Raw genomic sequence first — 24,103 nt, 5'->3', positions numbered from 1 at the left:
GGTGGAACGTGTTCACCACTGGTCGTGCTCACGTCTGTGATCATCTTCTCGAGCACGAGATTCACTTCTTGAATTGCAACATGTTGGTCACGAGAAAAATTTTTGAGCAACTGAAATTTTGTCTCTTCCAAATTGCAGTAAATTATAAAATCCGTTCCAGCGGCGATACGTTTCTCATCCAGCATATTTACTAAAACACTAACATATCTTCGGTAATGGGACATCAGCAATGGACACCCGGATGTGTATATTCCTTCCGCGCCCACGCATTGCTTTGAAATTTCGTGTTGCTTCGTATCCTTCGTCGATGGCGCTTGAGATTTAGTCGGTTCCGATTTAGAATTGTCTGACTGTGCGGGCGTGATAGCTTCTTTGTTGTGAAACGTAGGGTAGAAGTCAGTATCGAGCCAACTCTCTCCTGGATTCTTCCGTTGCTCATGTGGCTCTTTATCAGTTGCATGAGCTAATCGAAAAACCAAGAAAGTAAACACAGTCAACGTGAGAGCCATTCGTGTCGTGTTCGACCAATTGCGTCGTCCAGATCAGGTGTCCCAGTACAAAGTATCCCCATATAGAGTATCCTACCCGGATAGTATATTCTATCCGGCCGGATGCTTTATCCTACTGTCTGTTCGCCATAAGCGTGAACTCGGAAGTGAGTAATGAAGTAGAGGTCACGCCAGGTGTGCACATTAGAGCACTAAGAGCTGCCCCAGTTGGACCATGTTATATTGAATTCTTACCTCCGTCAGTTTTCCAGTGATGTTTATCTTGATGCGACCACTTACCTGAGCCAGCCTGCATAATGAAGGCGTGGCCGTGGAGAGTGGGCGGAGCCCGGCCCAGCCCATCATGGTCCAGGAGAACCGACGTCCGGCGCGGATCCGGGACTTCAGACCGGACTCCGGCCCAACTCACCTTTCACGTGGATAACCACGGAGATTTAATAGAATGAAGAATAGGGGAAAAAACTTCCCAAGCACGAGCTCATCAGACATTGGGATGGGAGGGTGGGAAAAACGAAACATGCGCGCTCTGGGGCGCTTGCTGCGCTGTGGCGTGCCGGATGGTCGCTGGCGATGCGCATGCTCCGTTCAACGCAGTCCCCTCGTGAGTCCGCCGTGCGCGTGCGCTCAGCAGCTCAACTCCAGACGAATTCAACTACGTTTAACTGGTTAATTAAACTCCATCCAATTATCTTAAATGGTTCCAGTTGCTGATCCGTTGGTCTTACAAGATAATTGGATAATAGCCATTGCTCCATCCGTTTGTGTTTGATATGCACAAGTACTATCCTTCCGTTTCGTTTGTAGAAAGGGCTTAGATAATTTGATAAACAGAAATGCCAGACCTAGCGGTTTCTAACGATACCGAGATCATCGCGAAAGTCCACTAAACAGCAGAGATATTGATGATTTTCAAAGTTCACGCTTATGGCGAACAGACAGTCCGTGTAGAGTATCCTACCCGGATAGTATAGACTATCCCGCCGAACAATACTGCGATGTCACAAAGTCGTGGTCTACGAGCGAGTGGTCCTCTTCCTCGATGAGAGACGCTGTCCACCAGGTAAGACTAAGGTCGTTGCAGTACAGTAGTGACCTAGCTACACCTGCGTACACGTGCTCATGCCCGAACCTATGCCGTTTCAGTGCGCATAGAACGTGAGGTGATTTTGTTTCTACGGTCTGTCAAAAGTCTGAAGTCGGAAGTCTGCTGTAGGAAGGCAAAGCTGTACTCCAGCAGAAGGCCTGGGAACTAAATTCAATCCCCGACCCCACCTGATTACTGACGAGGAGACCAGAGCACAGGTACCCGTCTAGATGCTCTGTCTAGTCAGGTTGTTATTTGCAAACCTATCAAAGGAGCAATGGTCGTCTCTGGGCATGTCAAGCCATTCGTGGAGCGAGCGAAGAGAGCGAGCTAAATCTAGGCTTGGGCGGAACCTGTCTCCCTGTGCGTCCTCCCATGTGTGTGTCCGTTCCAAAGTATTAGGTCCATACGCTGCTACTCCTATTTGCTGGGAAATGTTTGTCAATATTGGATAGAAAGTTGTTTCTTAATAATATCAGCACAATTAGTGACAAGTGGTGGGTGGAGGAAGTAGCTTGTCCTCTTTGTTGCTAAACTTTTTGGCACCTTGTAGCTTAGAAGTAATCTGGTAATAGACTGGCTTGTATGTATGTATGTATGTGTGTATGTATGTATGTAGGTGCTTTGAATTGCTACTTATCCAGATTGCATGGTAACACCTGCTTGGTGATGAACTCTATATTGTCTTGTCAGTTCGTGACAAACAATTAATGTCAAAGCTCATTGTGTTATTCAGAATCATGCCTTGCTGTGTGACAATTTAAGTTGTGCACTGTGTTTTTAGAATCCTGCATGTAACTGTGCCAATTCCTAGATTGCTCATAGCATGTACATACACACATACAGACAGATATACAAACATACATATAACATCATCGCAATGCGCAGTTGACTGTCTTATCGGCTGTCAGATCGCCAAGTGGACTTCACAGAAGCATGTACCTTTCTGGGACCTTCCCGCCGGGTTGGTGGGTGCCCTGTTGGGGGTGAAGACCCCGCTGCACCTCCATGGTGAGGTAGCAACGAGACATAGTACACACACACACACACACACACACACACACACACACACACACACACACACACACACACACACACACACAGCATTCAGTTTAAATGTGCTCATGTGTTCCCATTGAGATACTATTATTTCAAGGCAGCAATAATGACTAGGTGTTCAATCAAGCAGGATTGCATTTGGTACAGCTCCATGGCCTTCTTGGGTGCAGCAAGCTTTTGGACACATTGACACATGTGTCACTGTGATACCACTCCTTGCAGGTAGAGCATTCTATCCAGTCAGAGTTGGTGCAGGACGGCATGCGGCATACACAGTACACTTTTACTTTCTGAATTGCCTTTATTTGTATCGTGCGCTTCATCTTCTTCACGGGAAACGGTAACATTTCACTAGCTTCCAAACATTGCAGTAGGTGTGTTCGCATCTGCGTTTGGTCAAACACCAGTTGTCCAGGGTGTTGTCCAAAAACCAATGCAGTAGCGAATGCTATCGAAAACAGGTCACAGTCTGATCCTCCCACTTGTCGCGGAACATCTATGTACTCCAGGGTGATGTGGGGCTCTTTTGTCACAAGAAGGCTGGAGATCTGTAGTTTCAAACTCGAAGATGCAGCTGAACGTAAGCTATCGAACACGTGTACGTGAGAGTGTTGCAGTCCACTGTTGGACACAGTCAACCAATCAGCATGTCCATCATGCAGTACCTGTACAAACTCTTGAGGCTGCACTTGAAATGACAAAGTCAACCCCAAAGCAACATCTTGGAGGCCTGGCATAGCTGGATTGGCTTTCTGCAGTAATTGATGGGCTGCGTTGATGACATTGTCATTCAGCCAACCCGTTGGTGACTGAATAGTCTTTCTATCCCCATTGTCCAATCCGAGCTCTTGTAACCATTGCTTTGGATGTTGTGGTTGCATGGAAACCTGGTAGTCATCCACATCGATGGGGCTGTTTGGGTTCACATCAGCTCTTGCTACCTTCTGCATTTGTACTTTCATGACATGTGCACAGAGACTTACTTGCTTTCGTTTTCTACTCTTTGATGGCAAAGCAGGTGCAGGCACAGATGGCAACACAGGAGGAGGTAACGGTGGAGACATAGGTTGCGACACAGGAGGAGGTGATGGTGGAGACACAGGTGGCAGCAAGGATGGAGGGTCCCCCATTGCAAGTAGTACTTTCTCGTCAGGGAGTGGGGGTAATGGAGTTGCATCAGGCACAAACATGGGAGGGGGAGATGGTAGAGGATAGTCGTCGACTTCATCTCTATATACCTATAATGCAGATAGCAAACTGAAACGGTGAGTACAGTGCAAGTTATATCAAATCAAGCAGACAACCTCATTCTGGCATTGCTGTGACAGTTTGCTTGGTGGTGAGTTGGCACTTGTTATTCCATCATCAGTTTGATTGCTTTGGTTGTCTTTGCTTTCACCATCCATGCACTGTCTGTATTCTTTCAGTAGAGTTCCATGAATGAGTTTTGCCAGTATTGTTCCAGACTGGGATTTCAATTGATATCGTCCCTTCGGCATGATCTTCACTACCTCAAAGGGCCCTTTCCACCGCTCTTCTAGTTTGCCCCCCATGCGATGAGAGTGTTTCATAACTTTATTGAAGACAAGAGATCCTACTTTGAGTTCCTTCAATAAGAAGCCAAATATCATCACATGTAATGTGACTGATATGAGCATAGTTATGGAAGTAGAGTTAAAAGCAGAGATACACATACGTACATGCATGCATAAGAACAACCTGTTGATGTATTTCGAGATGTATGTGTGTGTATGTATTTATGTATCTCAATTGGTTAGAGTGTGCAGTTGGAGATGGGCAACATCCGGGACCTTTGGGTCAGAGTTCAAGTGCAGGAGGGCCACATACATAAGTTCCCTTGGGCAAGGAACTAACATACAATTGCCTCTCTCTCCGGAGTGTTAGTTTCTGTCCAAGCAGCAAGTTGAAGTACATAGTGACATATAGTGACTGAGATTGTAAAGTATCGTAGCAAGTGCTTAGTGACTGCAGTAACCTGGGCCTTAGGGGCTCTTGTAACAAAAAAATGTATGTATGTATGTATGTATGTATGTATGTAAGTACCAACTACTTGGCCAACAAGGTGTTCTGTGTGATAACATGCTTCCTTGCCCATGCACACGCAACAAGCATACTCCTAACATATTGGTACTATGAGCCAGTGTGTGTTGTAGTGATAATGCTTATTTACTGATGCACTGATAATGTTGCAACTTACATGGTGGCTGTTATACTTGGCATCATAGTACTTCTTCTGTCTCTCTTGTGCTTTTTGAATGTTTGTTCTAGCCCTGTCTTGGTAGTGTTGCCGCAGATCGGAGAGTGTGTTGATGATGTCCTCTCGGTCTTGTGGTGATGGCATGGTATCAATTTCAGACTCATTCTCAGGTGCTCTGCTGCTTAGCTCATGGTCAATTGCCTTCCTAGGATGGCGATTGTAGAGGAGGAAGAATGGACTGTAACCAGAGGAATCTTGCTTAGATATTCTGTAAGCATAAAGTGACACCTCAATGTTGAGGTCCCAGTCTGTAGTGGAGGAGCTGAGTTTGATGAGGGACTTGACTAATGTCTGATTTGTTTGTTCATCTAGCCCATTTGTCTGAGGATGGTATGCACTACTGATTCGATGATCCACTCCTGTCTTTTCAAAAAGATTTCGAGAGACTGCATTCACAAACTCTCTACCCTGGTCAGATATGACAATCTTCGGCCAGCCGTGACAACAAAACAGGGAAAACATAAAGTTAGCCACTCCAACTGCACTTTTGTCTGGTAGTGGACCAGCTTCTGGCCACTTAGAGAAATAGTCAGTGACTGTTATGATGTATTTGTTGCCACGGACAGTTTCTGGAAGTGGCCCAACAATGTCTATGCCAATCTGGTTCCAGACATCAGTAACTGGAATGGGGTGTAATTCTGGCCTTTGCTTGGGCATTCTAGGATTCACACGCTGGCAAGTGTCACCACGAGTTGCAGTAGAGTTGGACATCATTTGCCATGCCTTTCCAATAGTAATCCTGAGTTATCTACGTGAACAATCAACAAAAAGTTTAATTCATGTAACCTGTCCTAGTGGAGTGCTGTTTTACAGGTACAGTTACAGTGCATTGCATGGCATCCAGCCTTGTATGGAATAGAGCGATGTTGTCATTCCAGTACATGTGACAGCGTAGTGATATTAATTCATTAAGGATGCCTGGTGATGTTCCTCTAAAATGGTTGTAGATGTGTAAGATTGCTTTGGTTGATCTCAGGCAATAATTATACAATTTTTGACACTACTCCTTACTTTGGTTGATCTTCCAGGCTTGGATGAATTTCATAGTTTTGTTGACATCGAGCAGATAGCCTGTTTGAACTATGGTGGCTGAGACGTCTCAAGTTGTAATTGCTGAAATGGGCTAGGTATGGTATTGCTGTTTGCTCTATGACTTGTTCATTTGATATAGCTGTCAGTATTCTGAGTAAAGTGTGTGGGCAACATATGTGGTGTACTATTATTGACAGTTGTGCAAGAATAATTTTTTCTGACGTAATCCACAGTTGAAAAGTTGCTTGTCGTTTGTCACATGTTGTAGTTCTATTCAAAAGTACTGTTGTGTTCTCTACCTACCGTTTGAATATCTGTATTGTGTTGAAAATAGATAAATGTTTCTATTAAGATCAAGGTCGTGTGTATCTATGAGATGCCAAGGGAACAAAGCACTCTCTGGTAGATGCAGCTGGTGCGAGCTACAACATAAAACTATAGTCAATAGGAGTGACTCGAATTCTAGTACAATGTTACTGTTCTGAAGAAAGTGTTGTAGGTCTTTCAGAGGAAATATGCATGAATGCTGACATCTGAGCTATATTTGTTTACTGACAACTTGTATACTACGGACTAGAGCTGTGTACCTGTTTTCATTTGTGAAGTTATAGTGTACTGCAACATACTTTTGCTATCAAAGTGCAGGATATGGCTGTGTCTCTACATGTACGTGTACTGTATATGCAATGGACAGACAGTAACCTAGATATAAGTGTCAAAAAGTTAAGTATTTCACCTTGCTGAATGTCTTGTCACGACCAAAGTGACATCCGTCCACACCATCATGACAGGCTCGCATAATTCTCACTTGCTCTTCTCTGGACACGACTACTCTCCGGAGGTTCAACACACCTGCCTTGACATCATCCTTCTTGTGGTAGAGTACACCGTCCTCGTTGTGGAAAGACGTTGCCTGCTGACGAAGCCCTCTTCTGTCGTTGATGCTGAAGCCTTGTGGATATTTGGGTTGTCCGCGTTTACAACCTTGCAGGTAATTCAGCAAAGCCTGGCAACGAGCCTCTGAAAGGTCAGTAGCCTTGCTCATGATGATAGCTTGCTGTATCGAACAACCTTGAAACGGCGGGAAATTGAAAAAGCGCAACCACGATTCTAAACCCCGGATTTGTCACGGATAGTCTACATAGCTATTCGAGCCGGATTTTTGGGACACTCGGGTAAGGTTTAGACAATTGGGGGATAGTCTAAACTATCTGGAATAGTATATACTATCCGGAGGATGCTCTGTTCAGGAGGATAATCTGCACTGTGACATGATTAGTACAAACTATCCGGGGGATAGTCTATACTATCCGGGGGATAGTCTATACTATCCGGGGGATAGTCTATACTATCCGGGGGATGATCTGTCCCGGGGATAGTTTATCCTGTGACACCGCCTCTCACATACGGGATAGCTGCTGCAACTTGAAACAAGAAATGGGAGAGACGAGAAAACGATTGGCGTTGGCTATTATCGATCACCTTCAGTCTGAAGTGAAGGATGGAACGATATCCAGTGATATGGAAGAGAGTGTAGAAGGTGTGTATTATATCTTTCTAGTAGAAATGGTTAGAGATCTAGAAGGTTGCTGTCTTGAGTTTGCGTCCGTTCTTGGTCTTGGACACGGTTAAGGTGATAGTAACGCGTGCTGCTTTGAGGATCATGGTGGATTCACACTAGTAGTTGGTTTCTGTATGTTGCATGGTGCCTGCAAGTATGCTATTGCCCATGACTCACGGGAAAACTTTGCACCACTTTCGTTTGCTCATGACACATGGGAACACAACGATACCTCCCTACCTGTGCACTCCTGCGGCTGTCCACTCCTCGTGCATCAAGGCAGAGTCAACTATGTGTAACTTCGTTAAACATCATTGTGACCCAGCACAAACATGTACATTGCATAGATTAATTAATAGATATATATCGTTATTAACAAAGTAGTTTTCATATGAAATTTTAGTTTGTTTTTTGGTTGTAACATCTATAGATAATATTAGCTTTATGTTGTGAGAACAGATGCGCGTAACATTGTGTTGAGAATTGTTGTGAATCGTATCCAACTTCTGTAGAAGGAAGCTAATATTTGGGACTAGAAGATCATTTTGTAGTATATTTTTATACTTCCACTTGTGTCCAGTATTTACCGGTTCTTGTTATAATTATTATGCTATTGATAGAACATTATTCGAGCTTTAAGGATTTAAGTAAATTAAATAATAATATTAATAATATATTTTTGTCGCACAAGCTGTGCAGTTCCCTCTAGGTGCATACAAATTAAATATACAAACTATAGACTAGATAGATAGTAAAGAAAGTACACTAGACAACAAATGAAAAACTAATTAATTAAGTAGACTAGTGTAGCAATTAATTAATTAGCAGATTATGACAAAAATCATGAAAGACTGCAGTGTATACTATGCTGTTTGAGCACAGCATGATTCTGTGTGTGCTATGTTGGCACTGTGCTTATAATGTTGGCACATTATCTAAAATCTTAAATTTATCTCACTCATTTAAATTAATTTAGGGGAAGGGTTTTGCATTGTTTGTTTTGTTAGGAAAATGGGCATGCACAGGCACTGAGTCAAATTGAGAAACTTCTTGAATTTTCATTGTCAGGTGTCACTGTCTTTGCTCTTCGTATGTTTTGGTGCGATGTATGACTTTGCTGATGAGTAGGATTCGTTCCTGGCACGACTGCTGTAAAGAAGGCTCACATGTTACCAACTGATAGGCTTACAACATATCTTCAGGAAAAGCTAGACTTGACTGACCGGCATGGTATGGATTTCAGATATGGGAAATAGATATAGTGCAGGAGTTACAACCGAGTTTCCAGATTCTACTACATATTATGCAAATTAAAGGACATCAATCATTGATTAAAATGCAGTCCTCTGTACAGTGTATTTTTAATTTAATTTATGAGATTGTAGGTTTTGTGCTTTCATACTTTCATGTAAAGTCTCAAACTCACAATTAATTGTATCAGCAAGAAAATGAAACAATCTATTCGACTAATGTTGCACGCGGGCTTCTAAATTGTCTCATAGTTTGAGCATCTAGAAACCGAATGTCGTACAAGAGTATTTCATAGGCTTTTTGCAACAATAGGAGTAGGTAGACTACTAGCAAGATTTTTAGATCAGTAAATCCCTACCGTATCAGTTATGTGATTGAATTTAACAAGTTTGGGCATATTGATATGTTGCAGATTATGACATGCCAGAAACTAATTTCTAAAGTCGGTTTGAGCTTACTTGGCCTTCTTTGTAGTCAGAGTGTTGGTTACCAATTACCTTGAGATGAAACCGATTTTCTGTTGTGTTGTTAAATGTTGATTTGCAATTGATCTTGAGAGTTTAGAGTGGTGTTGCTCGTTTTGTATTGAATTGAGCACTATGGCAAAATACGTTTCATTACTTAAGCTTGTTTAGGGCATTTGAACATTAGAAAATTCAAGCACGGTCAGTCAAATCCAACATATTATATAAGCTATGGAGGTCAACAACTCGTTTTAAGAAAGAAGCCGGTAGGACAGTGAATTTCATATGCAAGAACAGATGGTGTGGTATTGTAGTTATGATTTATTTAGCCTGGAAAGTTGCTGTCGTCTGCTCATGCAGTAGAGCGAGAGTATAGGTGAGATGAAGTGTGTGGTTTGCAGTTAGTACAGTTTAATGCCGGCAATGCATCTCATTTCAGGGTTATGAAAGCTGTGGCTTCACAGGGTGTTCCTGTGCCAAAAGTTCTTGATCTTTGTGAGGACTCAAGGTTACTCACTTGCTACCAAAATGAGGTGCTGTCGGACTGATTCACATTTATGTTAATTGTTTAGTGTGATTGGCACTCCGTTTTATGTTATGGCATACATAAGTGGTCGTATCTACACTGATGCAGCAGTACCGGAAATGTCTTCTGCAGAGAGACGGGCTGTCTTTTCTGCCATGAACAAAACCCTAGCTGCCATTCATTCTGTTGATATTTCAGCTGAAGGTTTAAAAGATTATGGAAAGCCTGGTTAGTGGTGTGTGTGTGTGTGTGTGTGTGTGTGTGTGTGTGTGTGTGTGTGTGTGTGTGTGTGTGTGTGTGTGTGTGTGTGTGTGTCTGTGTGTGTCTGTGTGTGTCTGTGTGTGTGCATGCGTGTGTGCGTTTGTGTGTGCGTGCGTGCATTCGTGCATGCGTGCACGTGAGCACGCACACACACACACGTGTGTGTGTGTGTGTGTGTGTGTGTGTGTGTGTCTGTCTGTCTGTCTGTCTGTGTGTGTGTGTGTGTGTGTGTGTGTGTGTGTGTGCGCGCGCGTGTGTGTGTGTGTGTGTGTGTGTGTGTGTGTGTGCGCACGTGTGTGTGTGTGTGTGTGTGTGTGTGTGTGTCGGTGTTTACATGCCTTTTGTCAAGGTTATGCTTTATATAGGTCAGTACGTTAGTAGACAAGTTTCACGGTGGACTTGACAATATGAAGCTAGTAAGACACATACCATTGAAGCTATGGACAAGCTGATAGCTTGGCTACCTGAACACCTTCCGCAAAAAGATCGAACGACACTTGTACATGGTGACTATAGGTAAGTAACAGTGGCCATTAAGTTTTTTTGTGGATTATGAAGAGTTATGGCTCTAGCGTTTATTACATTTCATTATTTAAGTTTTGTTAGATTTTTGTTTAATTTGTGTTTAATGTTGTGTGAAATCACAACAAACCGAAAATTGTGAGGGATTCTAGATGTAAGGTGAATCTGCATATTGTGAATAAGCAAGTTTTGTGTTACTGTACATACTACAAAATGAATGCAAATAAGATTAGGCAATGATGCACGTTTTATATGCAGTGTGTATGTGGTTACATTCATGCCTATTTATTCCTTCTGTAGAAATCACATAGAGTTTTATGAGATTTGTTTATGACATTCAGGTGCAAAATAGAATGCAGTCTTCCTCGTTTAATGAGAGCACGAACGAACAAATGTCTTGTCATTTGGTGGTAGCTGTCAAATCATGCTGACATGCTACTTTACCTTTTTGATGCCAGCATAGCAGTACTGGTGTGCAAGCGTTATCTGTTCTAGCAACAGTGACGTGATGGTGTCATCATTGACATGTTTGCAGAGATCGAATGTGTCTGTGCATTGAGTGATAAAAATGTGTGTACATTTGTATCCCATTTTAATTTACGCAGTAACATCATGGCAATTATATATTTATTCATTTATTTATATATTAGAATCGACAAGAAAGCTTAAGCTGTGCATACAGTAACTTGGGACAGCCGATTGTAGACGTAGTTATGACAGGAAAGGATACATGTATGTAGCTATTAATGTTGCTTGACATTTCTGTAGTGTAGGAGTCATCATAGTGTGTATGGTTATAGGCTCGACAACTTAATATTTTCCACTGATTCCGGAGACCCCAAAGTTGTGGCGGTTCTGGATTGGGAATTGTCGACGCTCGGTGATCCTCTTTCTGATCTAGCTTACAACTGCATGGGTTATCACTTGGGACCAGGATTCCCTGCTTTGCAAGGTAAGGGAGCTTGACATCTGAGCACAATTCTGGTGACGTAGATGGGTATCGAATATGTTACACCTTTAGTCGGTGTACAGCAAAGACTGTGACTTTTGTCTTTAGGTTTGGCAGGTGAAGATTTGGAGTCACTAGGCATTCCAACCGAGGAACAGTATGTTGGCGATTATTGCCGGCAAATGGGCTTTGATAGTATAGAAGACTGGCAGTACTATTTGACATTTTCGTTTTTTCGTGCTGCAGCCATCCTCCAAGGTGTATACAAGAGAGCCACACAAGGTAAGACTGATTTCAATCATTATAGTATGTAATCTAATTTGTGTAGCTTTTGTTGTCTCCGCTAATGTTACTGTTTGGGCATGGTCGTCTGTTATTTCAGTGATTATGTCACTAAAAGTCTAATCTCTAAATGACTAGAAAATCAAATTCACATGTCTTTGTACAGAGTTGTCAGCGTGGCAAAATGAATATTTGTCGAACCATCTGCAGCTTTTGTAGGTTTATATATTTGGTCTAAGGTTGCATCAATGGACTGTCTCTCGTAATACCAGTGGAAGACACTAAGTATTCTAATTGACTTCCTGTCTAGTCATTTGCCTGTGTCTGCTGTGTGTCTGTCTGTCAATAACATATACCCGTGTTTGTAAACATCAAAGTACAATCACTGTAATATCTTAAAGTTTTAAATTCAAACTAATCAAGTAAGCTAATATGGATCGCTTGTAAATAGGGTAGGTTAAATAGATCCTAGTGAAACTGACTCTGTCTATCTATCTGTCTGTATCTGTGTATCTGTCACAAAAGTGAAGAGATGCTGAAGAGTGCAGCAGTGGAGTTGATTTTATATCTGGTGAATGATGCAAACAATTTTGATCATACTACAGAAGTGTAATGTTAGGGTAAGATTAGCACATTTCTTGGCAGAGTTACAGACACCTTTTCAATGTGACATCCCACATCACTTCCATCGATTAACCACTACAACTGTTTAGTCTCATTTTATGTAATATTGTACTGTTATTAGTATAGTTTGGGTCAAAAATAGAGCAATCTGTCTGTTTGTCTCTGTGCGTAAATACTGTTACATAAATATATTTTGATATATATCAGGACCGTTTATTTTCATGAATTAAGAATGTGAATCAAACAGCCCATCTGTTTATTTGATATCTTCATTTTCATTTGTTTAGGTCAAGCCAGTGCTGCAAACGCAGAAGCTGTTGGCATGATGACACAGTATATAGCCGATCTTGGTTGGAGATTTGCTGAAAAATCACAAACACAAAAGTCAAAGCTGTAGCCAGTTGGCATAGAACTGCGTTTCATTTGTTTTCGTGTACGAATACGATATCCCTAGATAGATACTCAAATGCAGAGAAGTGCAGTTATAAAACATACATGATCTAGATATTCAATTACAAGAGATCAGCGCAATTACAAAACATAGAGTAGTCGACCGTTACTGCCCTGACACCGAAGCTCCAATCGAATCAACAACATTTGCTTTCGTATCAAAATCATTCTCAGGTGGAATATTCAGGTGGCTTTCTTGTACGGGTGTCAGCAATTCTGCATTTTTGTTCGCAGGATGTTCAGTATCCTTAATCGCTAGTAACGGTCTCATGGCCTGCAGGCTTTGTATTTGCCCTTGGAGTGCTCGATTCTGTTCCTGTAGTTGAGCAGTTTGTGAGTTTTGCTCAGTGATTTGTTCCTTCAGCTGAAGAAGCATGTCCTTCATTTCTTTACCATCTGTTAGTGCTGGAGGCCTTTGTTTTGGTCCAAAACTGAACAAAAATGGTAAGCTGACTGAATAACCCATAACCATTACGAGAAACAAAACAAGCAATAATATAGCAACGATGAAGACAAAAGGTTGCCACTGAACAGGAAGTGGCTGCAGAAGACCTCGGAATGCAACACCGAGTCCACTAAATATCATCTTCATCGGCTCCACGATGACATGAGTGAACGAAATAACCAGAGCTTTTGTGGGGTTCGATCTTACTATTGGATCGATAGCAACAGCTTGGTAATACTTAAGACATGCATCCTCAGATAGAGTGAACGTAGACTTCATCCAGCTGGCAAGAGTCGTCCACCCCGTGGCCCCTTCTGCAGTACACTCTGGTGGAATGTCTTTCGCTTGAGTTGACATCTTCTCGGCGACTGCCGTCTGATAGAGGTGGAACCACTCGATGACAGTGCTAGCTATCAAAACAACAAACACAAAGCCAACAAAATATTTCCAAACAGGTAGCAGAGGGACACGACTGATTTGTATAATCAACCAAAAGGAGAGTAGAATGGACACAATGCAGATCACGACTGTTGTCAGCATTCCCAACAATGTCATTCTATCGAAACCAAACAGTAATGTCGGTGGAACGTGTTCACCACTGGTCGTGCTCACGTCTGTGATCATCTTCTCGAGCACGAGATTCACTTCTTGAATTGCAACATGTTGGTCACGAGAAAAATTTTTGAGCAACTGAAATTTTGTCTCTTCCAAATTGCAGTAAATTAGAAAATCCGTTCCAGCGACGATACGTTTCTCATCCAGCATATTTACTAAAACACTAACATATCTTCGGTAATGGGACATCAGCAATGGACACCCGGATGTGTATATTCCTTCCGCGCCCACGCATTGCTTTGAAATTTCGTGTTGCTTCGTATCCTTCGTCGATGGCGCTTGAGATTTAGTCGGTTCCGATTTAGAATTGTCTGACTGTGCGGGCGTGATAGCTTCTTTGTTGTGAAACGTAGGGTAGAAGTCAGTATCGAGCCAACTCTCTCCTGGATTCTTCCGTTGCTCATGTGGCTCTTTATCAGTTGCATGAGCTAATCCAAAAACCAAGAAAGTAAACACAGTCAACGTGAGAGCCATTCGTGTCGTGTTCGACCAATTGCGTCGTCCAGATCCGCCTCTCACATACGGGATAGCTGCTGCAACTTGAAACAAGATGGGAGAGACGAGAAAACGATTAGCGTTGGCTATTATCGATCACCTTCAGTCTGAAGTGAAGGATGGAACGATATCCAGTGATATGGAAGAGAGTGTAGAAGGTGTGTATTATATCTTCCTAGTAGAAATGGTTAGAGATCTAGAAGGTTGCTGTCTTGAGTTTGCGTCCGTTCTTGGTCTTGGACACGGTTAAGGTGATAGTAACGCGTGCTGCTCTGAGGATCATGGTGGATTCACACTAGTAGTTGGTTTTTTGTATGTTGCATGGTGCCTGCAAGTATGCCTCTGTGCGCGCAGACGCAGCTGAGGCATGCTCAGCCTTTCGTCTGTCTGTCTGTCTGTCTGTCTGTCTGTCTGTCCGTCCGTCTGTCCGTCCGTCTGTCCGTCCGTCTGTCTCTCTGTCTGTCCGTCCGTCTGTCTCTCTGTCTGTCTCTCTGTCAATACATATATTTTCATACATCAGCACTATTACAGTCTAATTGTCCAAACACCAGTCCAAAAGCCCACAATGGGCCACACAACAAAACCCAACTTCTTGTAATTAACAAAAGCTTCATCAACGTTCGAAGAGTTTTTAAACTGTCTTGCTCTTCCTAATTTTTTACTAATCACATTAGCATTCCATCTTTGTAATGCTCCAGACAAACAGCGACACCAGTATGTCTTGAACTCTCTGCTGTTCTTTCTTCCATCTTCATCTGTTGACAGAATGGACAGTCGATTAAGGAACTGAAGAGCATCATGTTCCCATCTTCCAAACTGTTCAAAAACTAGGGCAATACAGTTAGAAGAGTTGCCCCACATGTCCAGCTCACCAGCATATTTCTGTGATTCACGGCTTCTCGTTTGGCTGCGGCTGCGCCATCTTCCAAAGCTGCCTGAGAAATAATATGTTTGGCCCATGGGTGAGCCACTGAAATGTCAAGTTCAATGTCACACCCAGATTGTGCATCAAATGCAATGATATCGGGTCTGTCATTAGTATTAATATATTGATTCCTTGGTTCTTGCTGATGTGTCCTATTTAGTTGCTGTAAAACAGTTGCTCCATATGCTTGATAGTGTTTCATGAGTCCATTTAGGCCCACCTCCAGTTTTGCAAGTCAGAAAAATGGTATTCACCCCATCAGCATCTTTCCCACAATCACAAGTGGAAATCACTGATCCAAGGGACATTTCACAACCCAACCTCAAACGTGTTGCTAGACGAAACTCGCCAGGCTTTAATGCAAACTTCTGTCTGTCTCTCTGTCTGTCTGTCTGTCTGTCTGTCTGTCTGTCTCAATACATATATTTTCCGTTTAAATCAAACATTTACATCATTAGCAACTTAATTAACAGAGAAACGTCCACATGCTGCAGCAACACTACAGGACCATTATGATTCTGAAGCTTTCAAAATTGCACTGAGTACACTATGTTTCGACAATCTAATCTCACTATGCTAATAAGTTTGTCCAAGATGACTTTTGCATTACATCGTTGTAGTGTCACTGAAATTATTGATTGCCACTTGGTCTTGAAGTCTGTCTGTCTGTCTGTCTGTCTGTCTGTCAGATATTTGATACCCAGGAAATCACAGTTTAAAGTACATGATGGTTGGCTACTGCAAACCTCTACAATTGTTCAGTGATGTCCAATCTACTTTCATCTTTATCTACTCCAAGGCCACAAGGCCTGTCTGTCTGGTGATTTAGATAGATTATTTGATTTTGACATTCAAAGTCAAGCCCAATAAGTTAATGACTTTGTTGTTTGCAAAGACTGATTTGTATTTAAAAAATCTTAGCATATGTACAAGTAGAATCTGTATGAGAATATATTATCTGTCTGTCTGTCTGTGTGTCTGTTCTGTTACCACTGTATCTACTTGCACTCATGTTAATTAACTTAATTAAGGACAAAAAGGGTTTCTACTGGTAAGCAGTGTTTTTTGTTTTGATATGTGGATAAACATACGATAATTACCGATGGCTCTTAATGGTTATAGTAGTTGTGATGAGCATTACTACTTGCCATTTGATGCCAAATATTGTGTTCTCGTATTTGGAAATGTATTCATTTATTATGTATTGATTTGTTCTTATAGCATGAATTATTGGACATTTTAGTTTAGTGCATGTTTTATACTCAGCGAGAAACACCACGAGTCATAATTTTTACCAACAAAGATGAATGTCTAGTAATCATTGAATTGTTTAGTTGCTGTGGATTGCTTGGCTCAGTGCTACGAGTTGAATCTTAGTGATCGAGGTGGGCTGGAGAAGATGCGAGTAGGAAGAAATCTCATGGTTAGCTTTCATGACGTTAGGACACACGGGGGGGGGGGGCCCTCACACATGTGCAGACGCAGACCATTTGTGCAATTTATAGGAGGTCAGAAATTTGGGATAAAGTATTACAGTTTGTGTGAAACTGCATATATTAATGCACATGGGTGTCGTAATGGTCTAGGAAACGGTACACTAAATACTTCTTAATATCTAGATTAGTTGCTACTGCAGTGCAATTCAAGTTAGGCAATTATTGTATATTGTATCTTACTTTGTTAGGACATTTTCTCAAGAGCTTGTGTAGGTGATCTAGAGGCAGCAGAAAAGTCTATGGTATATTCTGTCAATAAAGATTTGTAGAAATGTTATCAGTTATCAGGCTTTTGTTGTAGGAGCCAGGGGTTCTCTCTGAAGAAGACAAACAGCGAGCTGAAGCATTGAAGAACGAGGGTAGATCGACATGAACTGGAAAATGGCCATAACTTGTTTTCATTATTGCTTGCTGTTTAGGGAATGAGTTTATCAAAAGCAACAAGTTTGAATCGGCCTTACAATGCTACAATGGAGCAATCGAAATTGATCCAAAGAATCCAATTTATGCTTGCAACAGGTTGGTAGATGTAAATGTCACAGTTTGAGACTAGACACAATTTGTAGTGTCTAGTGATGCAGTTGCATGAACACAAAGTTGTTTTGCAGCACTGAACAAGAAAACCTGGAATGGCGTTTGCTGATTTAATTGTTTAATATAATCGTGGTAGATTATGTAAGTCAAGCAATAGTTCTGAGACACATGGAAAAGTACAGTATCTTGAGGTTTCTCTAGAGTTTTCTTATTTGTATGGGAATTATGATAACTCATTTTGACTTCATGAAATTGAGAAATTAATTGCAATGTAAAGCCTGGCTCACAATATGATGCCGACTCTCCAGCTGAGTGTCAAACTTCAAAGAGACCGCCTCGATGGAGGTGGCATCCTTTGATATTGATGCTGACGCAGACGCTGACACTGGAGTAGGATTCATTTCTATCTTAGCATCAGTGTCAGCGCCAACATCAGCATCAGCGTCAACATTAGCATCAGCATCATATTGTGAACCAGGCATAAGGGTAGTTGTGCCACTGTGAGAGACAGAAGAAGCAGGCTGAAATACGTAATCCAGTGTCCATCTGGGAATGTTGTTTAAGATTTGTGTATTTTCTTTCAGTTAAATTAGTACTTCAACAGTGCTTGTTTTGCAGAGCTGTAGCGTACCTGAAGATGCAACAGTATGAGAAAGCCATTGTGGATTGTGAAAAAGCTATTGATCTTGACCCAGAATACAGCAAAGCATATGGACGTTTAGGGTATGACTATAACGTCGTGAACTAGAAACCGCCAATAATGTGATTTTATGCAAAATGTGTGCAAGTGTGCAGCATTAATTAGACGAGAACTCTCATCAAAATCAACAATCTCAGATGAAAGCTGTCACTTCATGACACAACCCTTTGCAACCGTTTACTGCAGAAGTTTATTGTAATGAAGACATATAGCATTGAAATTACCTGCGTGGGCGTGCTTAGTACCCGTATGTGGCATGAGCGTAACTCTGATTGTGTAAGGAACAAAGAAAGAAACGATACTGTCATGAAATAGAGGAATTGAAGGAATATTGAAATATGTAAGGACAATGGAGGATATACAAAATGAGATGCAATTGCTATAAAATTCAGGATACTTAATGATGCTTTTTCAAGTTTGGAGTGTTATAATTGGATGATAAATGTTTACTGATGACTGTGACAGCATATGGATGTTTTGATGGTAATATAGTGTGCCAGCAACTTTCTGTGAAGAAATTTATGGCACAATGATGAGATGTTCACACATGTTCACACACACACACATGCACACACACACACATGCACGTGTGCATGCGTGTGTCACACACTCACATGCACACACATGCACACACACACACACACACACACACACACACACACACACTGTGGTACACATGCACACCACAGTTAGGTTTAGCTAATGATTTAGATGCTTATTGGATTTATAGTTAATTATGTTACGATATTTTGTTATGTAGCTATGCACAATTGCAAATGGGTAAACTAGAGGAAGCAAATGAAGCTTATGAGAAGGTGATTGGACCCTATAATAATTGGTCTTGTGTGTGTGTGTGTGTGTGTGTGTGTGTGTGTGTGTGTGTGTGTGTGTGTGTGTGTGTGTGTGTGTGTGTGGTGTGTGTGTGTGTGTTGTGTTTTCATGCTTGTTTGTCTGCTGGCATGCCTATAGTCTCCTGCCTAGGTCTTTGCACGTGTGTGTATCACGTTAAGATGGCCATTGCACATGGTAAATCATGTGTGTGAAGAAGGCTTAGGTACAAGCTAGCATGCCCACATGCCATATATGCAAGCATGCATGGATTATACATGTGTGATGTTGTTTCTGTAAAGGCTTTGAAGTTTGATCCTGAAAATGAGAGTCATAAGGCATCTCTTGGAGCTGTAAAGCTTAGGCTCACAGCACAAACACGACAAGTACCCATTCAACCATTGCTACTTTTCATTACTGTTTAATTAAATGATATGTCTAAAGGCTGAAGCTACTCAACAGAATTCTGCAGGAACACAAGGAAACAATGAAAGCGGTTTGTTCTGGAATTTATCGATGTGTTTATTTTGTGTTTTTTAGTTGTATAAATATAGAACATTACAACTTGTAGGAAAGTTGTTTATTGCACTCAAACAACTTATATGATTTTGTACTGTCACACTTTATCTTATTAAATTCTGATTATTGAATTTCTTAAGTTATTTTTGTTCATACATATTTTTCTGTGATCACAATCACACCAATTCAAGTTGTATGGTTGTATTTTTTAGTTTACAGTCTAGTTGCTTTTCCAACAATTAGTAGTACAAGCACAAGGTTTATTGAGATTGACAGTCTTCATGGTCTTCTATTTGAGCATGGAGCATAATATGAGCATAATATGGTAATATTTTCTTTGTTCTAGTGTGAAACCGACAGAAGTCCGACTAAAAACTTACATTATAAATGCAAGATTTTAGTCAGAACTCTCATTTATTTTGTGCTGATAAATTATTTACCTAAAAGTATGACATGAACACCACAGCAAATTAAACATTGTAGCCAGTGATGAAAAGTTGTATTAAAGGTGTAAGCAAAATGGTTATATTACACAAAAGACCTTTAATAACTTAAACTATCAAAACTATGTGAATGTGAACTACCCTAGAAATTTGTTTGTTGGAATAAATCGTGCGATTTTGTGACATTTAATTATGCATAAAACATGCTAACTTTTAGATTAATTCAACAAAAATAATAAATGCTGTCTTGAAATCTTGATATTGCCAAATGGTCTAAATTTAGTTTGACTTGGAAGTGTTTTTCAATGAAGACACATTTTTCTTGACAGAGCTGTATAATTTGCTATAAGTTTGCGTTGTTTTATTAACATGTATTGCCTTTGTGATAGGTGCCTCAGCTAATCTAGGTGGCCTACCAGGCTTGGGTGGTGGTCTTTCATCATTTTTCAATAATCCTGCAATTATGAACATGGTAATGCATGCAATGCATGTACACGTCTTGTTTAGTGTTAGTTACTGTTGTATCGTATATTGCTGTCCCTCTAGGCACAGTCTGTGATGAGCAATCCTCAACTCATGCAAATGTAAGTTTAATTAAGGACAACCATGTGTGTTCCTAACTCTCTACATGCGTTTTACTGTCAGTCTTAGCCAATCAAATGTAGAGAACATAAACTAAAAGTCTTTGTTGAAATTACTGTGTTCCTCTGGACATGAAACCCTCCCCCGGACTTGGATGCCAAGAAGTCCCTGGATTCAGCTTCCATTCCCGGGACACAAGGTACCAACTGCCACCCCCCGTATGAAGTGTCTTCTAGTGTTTCAGAGTCTGCCTCGGCGTCTTTAACAGCTTGTTTCTACCAGCTTCCGACATTGATTCGTGACGCACTTGCAGAAGGCACAGCCTCGCAGTTCTCATTGATATTTGCACTTACTGTGCATGTGGTGTAGATAACCGAGACCACTAGGCCACAGGCTCGAAAATGACTTAAAAGATCATTAGAATCAGGACGGAACATGTGTATGACTTTGACTTTGCTATCAACTCTCTCGGTTGTAGTCGTCTTACTCTGTTCAAGGAAATCTCGAGACATTTTGTGTCCTGATTGGGACGCCAGGATGGAAGGCCAAATCCCGGGACAATCCAGGGAATCCCGAGACAGTTGGCAGCTATGTTACCTGTTTAACTTTACAGCAGTTTTTGAAAGCATTTGCATGAAACGGTTTACCAGGAGAACAAGCCGAAAAAGGTTTGGCTATGGAAACAGCTGATAATGAAACATCTTGACATGGATTCTGAATGATTCAAATTCAGAATCCATGTTAAAATGTTTCATTAGTCCGGACCAATTAAATTTCTTGATGCTTGGATTCTTCGGTCTAGTTTTGAGCTTGACCAAAATCAAATTAGATATGTGCATGCGCAGTGCTTGCTGTAAAATGACTTGGTAGTATATACGTCCTACGACTACATATCAATGACTCCACAAATGTTAACAGTGCATGTTAGTGTCCATTTTGTTATCTCACATTTGTATGCAGTGAAAACTGCACATGGTCAAAAAGTCACATGAATATTGCTCTCTTATTTTGGTTGTTTGGTTGGTCCAGATTTTATGTCCAAGTTGGTCTGGCAGTAGCAACATCATTCTTTTTGTATCTTACAAATGTGCTTTTACAAATCTAACATCAATAATACTTAGCTGTCATTTCTAATAGTAACTTGACTGAAGATATTAATAATAGGAGCAATTGTTTACTATTTAGCATGTTTGAGTACATGTTGGTATGTTTTGCAGGGCATCGAGCTTTTTTACTAATCCGCCTGGTGCTTCAGCATCTGCTGGTGGTGGAGAAGGAGGTCAGGCACCATCAATGGATGCGCTGTTTTCTGTGTAAGTGTTTACAAGTTCAGTCCTTGTGTGTTTGTTGTGATTAACATTTGATGCATTTTGCGTGTAGTGGTCGTCAGATGGCTGAGCAGATGCAACGTGAAAATCCTGAAGTTTTAGAGCAACTGAGAAGCCAGTTTGGTGGCGAAGAAGGTACAGTTAATTACATAACTCTGTCTAATCCTTTTGTGCTGAAAAGATTTGGCGTAAATAAACTCATTTTGGTGCCAGAATGCGAGGGGTGTAGGTATGGTTATGCCCAAGACGTCGAGAATTAACTGTTTGGGTTTTTTAGTTAAAACTAAATTGGGCCAATTTTATTGGGGTAAGAATGGGGCCAATGTACACAAAAGCTATTGGGCTAAGAATGGTAAAGATTTTTGAGCTAGTGGATGTCATAATCACACACATTGAAGTGTCTGAACTTCGTACTACTTAAGAGAAATACATTTAGTACGTGTATGTGCAAAGTACTTCTTAATTGCAGGCCTGTAGTTGCAAAGTTAAAACTGCATCAGTAAAGTTAGCACAATTTTCTGTAGAGATAGTGAGATTTAATTAGATGTAGGGATTAGTTTACTGATACAGATGAGTCAGTTAACTCCAAGTTGTTGTTCACTGTATTCTTTTTGATTTTGTCGGTCTTGAAATTGTAAGTGAGATGACATCAGATATATAGCCGTCTTACAGTGAAAACACCTTTTGCTGGATATTGTGTAAAGACTATCATATTGCCATTATTAGAATTCGAAAAGAAATAAGTTAAGCTGTTCCATAGTTGCTCAAATAGTGACATTGGCTTCTAAACAAGATGAAATGTATTGAGTACTATTCAGTATTGAAACAAATTGAGGCGGTAATCAGCAACTGAATACACTTCAGTAGGGTTGTGCTTGCATTGGTCTTTGCTAATGGGCACAAACTAAAATTATTTGTTCAAGAAGAGGTTATTTTTGGGGAAGAAAATTGTAAATGGTGGGAGCATGAAAAATTAACAGGATTCATTTGATTGCTTAGAAGACTTTGGTAGTAATTTTATAACAGCAAATATTTTAGAGTTTGATGATACATAATATGGGTGTAGATAAGAAATTTGTATCTATTTGCATACAGCTGCTTACTCGACCACTTCCTTTTCTAAGTGCTTTTTATGTGCCTGCTTAGCCAAGGTGGATAGGCAGGTAGAAAACAAGGAGGTTATCATAATTTACCCATAGTCTCGCATAGCCAGCAGGATGTAGGCAGGAAGGGTCTGGCTACGTGAGATTATAGTCTACCCAGTATTTGGTATTCAGATTTTGGTGAGTTAGACATAGATGTTGTTCTATGGGTTTAATTAATTGAATGATGGGCACCTGACCCATATATAAAGTGCTATGGCTCAGTTGGCTAGAGAGTCATCTTATGAAGTGAGTACATCCGGGACCCATCACGGTTGCAAGTTCAAGTCACAGTGATAGTGAGCTATGGCACAATTTCCTTTGGCAAGAAACTCACACACATTGCCTCTCAACTCATAAGTATAATGAGTACCTGGTCTTTGACTGGGGTGGCAAAGGCCCCGATTACGACAAGTCCATCAGCCACTGGGGCCTGGTGGGACTTTCCACGCCACAGTTGGCATCGAAGCCGATTCGGGGGCTTTTGAGCACGTGGCCAGGCTCCCGGAGATCGCTTAGCACGGTCCATAGCACCTGCATAGTGCACACGAACCCAGCCTGTGGGCGTGATCATCTAACGGCAGCTCCCATTTGCCATTTTATTTGCTCTATAAATTGCTCAACATTAAATCTACTTAATTAATTACATAATTTTAGTTTTTCTGTTTAACATTTGCATAACTATAGTTTTGCTTTGCACAGATGACACTGAACATACACCTGAAGATAAACCATGAAGTCTGCCAAGCAAGATTGTGTACAGCAATAGCAGTGATACTGTAGTTTTTTGGTAGCACAGAGCTGACAAACCAATTAGGTACTTGAAATTATACACCAAACGTTTGGAAACTAACAGTCTTCTTCATATCAAATATGCTGGAGCTCTAGGGTGCATATACCCTCACCATATACATATACCCTTACCCAGAATAGAGTTTACACTAGGGATTCATTGTTTGTGTTTGTATTTGTGCCTTATCATTGTTGCAAAGTAGCTTGAGGTATTTGCAACAGATGCTGTATGTAGCAATTTATGTTCACTCATTTGTCTAGCAGTCATCTCAAAGTATGAAATTTTAACTATAGCCATTGATAATAATACCTACTGACTAGCAAGCTGCAACACTGAAGAGTCAACATCTCAATGTGTCTCTAGCTTATTCTAGCTATTGATTCCTAAACTGTAGAACCTATTTATG

At 41.0% G+C, this 24,103-nt stretch overlaps 5 protein-coding genes and 1 long non-coding RNA gene across 8 annotated transcripts in view; 3 read left to right on the top strand and 3 right to left on the bottom strand.

Moving 5' to 3' along the window:
- The window catches only part of LOC134185529 (uncharacterized), a 1,926-nt gene extending 1,025 nt beyond the window's left edge, over nucleotides 1-901 (bottom strand). Inside the window, exon 1 of the mRNA XM_062653336.1 lies at nucleotides 1-901. This exon is cut by the window's left edge and continues 1,025 nt beyond it. Within this exon, the coding sequence (XP_062509320.1) occupies nucleotides 1-509 (509 nt within the window). The 5' untranslated portion in view covers nucleotides 510-901.
- A 1,204-nt stretch (nucleotides 902-2,105) lies between these two features.
- LOC134186097 (uncharacterized) lies at nucleotides 2,106-7,041 on the bottom strand. The gene is made up of 4 exons (XM_062654015.1): nucleotides 6,699-7,041; nucleotides 4,871-5,678; nucleotides 3,957-4,259; nucleotides 2,106-3,890 (listed from the first exon to the last, which is right to left on the bottom strand). The coding sequence occupies exons 2-4, from the start codon at nucleotides 5,642-5,644 to the stop codon at nucleotides 2,775-2,777; spliced, it is 2,193 nt and encodes a 730-aa protein (XP_062509999.1). The 5' UTR covers nucleotides 5,645-5,678; nucleotides 6,699-7,041; the 3' UTR covers nucleotides 2,106-2,774.
- Nucleotides 6,021-6,587, top strand: LOC134186098 (uncharacterized). The gene is made up of 2 exons (XR_009970899.1): nucleotides 6,021-6,057; nucleotides 6,297-6,587. It is a non-coding gene; the product is annotated as an uncharacterized LOC134186098 (long non-coding RNA).
- A 345-nt stretch (nucleotides 7,042-7,386) lies between the features above and the next one.
- Nucleotides 7,387-23,827, top strand: LOC134185573 (small glutamine-rich tetratricopeptide repeat-containing protein alpha-like). 2 transcript variants are annotated; one of them, XM_062653389.1, is made up of 14 exons: nucleotides 7,387-7,502; nucleotides 16,667-16,755; nucleotides 17,017-17,070; nucleotides 17,130-17,187; nucleotides 17,248-17,347; nucleotides 17,981-18,085; nucleotides 18,823-18,877; nucleotides 19,193-19,276; nucleotides 19,335-19,386; nucleotides 20,242-20,324; nucleotides 20,399-20,436; nucleotides 21,652-21,747; nucleotides 21,815-21,897; nucleotides 23,607-23,827. In XM_062653389.1, exons 1-14 carry the CDS (start codon nucleotides 7,400-7,402, stop codon nucleotides 23,639-23,641), a joined length of 1,035 nt encoding a protein of 344 aa, XP_062509373.1. In that variant the 5' UTR covers nucleotides 7,387-7,399; the 3' UTR covers nucleotides 23,642-23,827. The 2 variants fall into 2 exon arrangements, with proteins under 2 accessions (XP_062509373.1, XP_062509371.1); XM_062653387.1 differs by lacking the exon at nucleotides 7,387-7,502 and adding an exon at nucleotides 14,432-14,565 and having other exon boundaries at nucleotides 23,607-23,823.
- LOC134185574 (acyl-CoA dehydrogenase family member 10-like) lies at nucleotides 9,859-12,946 on the top strand. 2 transcript variants are annotated; one of them, XM_062653390.1, is made up of 5 exons: nucleotides 9,859-9,992; nucleotides 10,391-10,541; nucleotides 11,348-11,499; nucleotides 11,605-11,778; nucleotides 12,690-12,946. In XM_062653390.1, the coding sequence occupies exons 2-5, from the start codon at nucleotides 10,465-10,467 to the stop codon at nucleotides 12,797-12,799; spliced, it is 513 nt and encodes a 170-aa protein (XP_062509374.1). In that variant the 5' UTR covers nucleotides 9,859-9,992; nucleotides 10,391-10,464; the 3' UTR covers nucleotides 12,800-12,946. The 2 variants fall into 2 exon arrangements, with proteins under 2 accessions (XP_062509374.1, XP_062509375.1); XM_062653391.1 differs by lacking the exon at nucleotides 9,859-9,992 and adding an exon at nucleotides 11,198-11,279 and having other exon boundaries at nucleotides 10,497-10,541.
- LOC134185572 (uncharacterized) lies at nucleotides 12,946-14,422 on the bottom strand. Its single transcript, XM_062653386.1, has one exon. The coding sequence runs from the start codon at nucleotides 14,384-14,386 to the stop codon at nucleotides 12,959-12,961; it is 1,428 nt and encodes a 475-aa protein (XP_062509370.1). The 5' UTR covers nucleotides 14,387-14,422; the 3' UTR covers nucleotides 12,946-12,958.
- Nucleotides 23,828-24,103: the final 276 nt, after the last annotated feature.

This window comes from Corticium candelabrum, chromosome 10 (genome assembly GCF_963422355.1).
Source record: "Corticium candelabrum chromosome 10, ooCorCand1.1, whole genome shotgun sequence".
Lineage (NCBI taxonomy): Eukaryota > Metazoa > Porifera > Homoscleromorpha > Homosclerophorida > Plakinidae > Corticium > Corticium candelabrum.
Note: the sequence above shows the minus strand (reverse complement) of the source record. Positions and strands in the feature narration are given on the sequence as shown.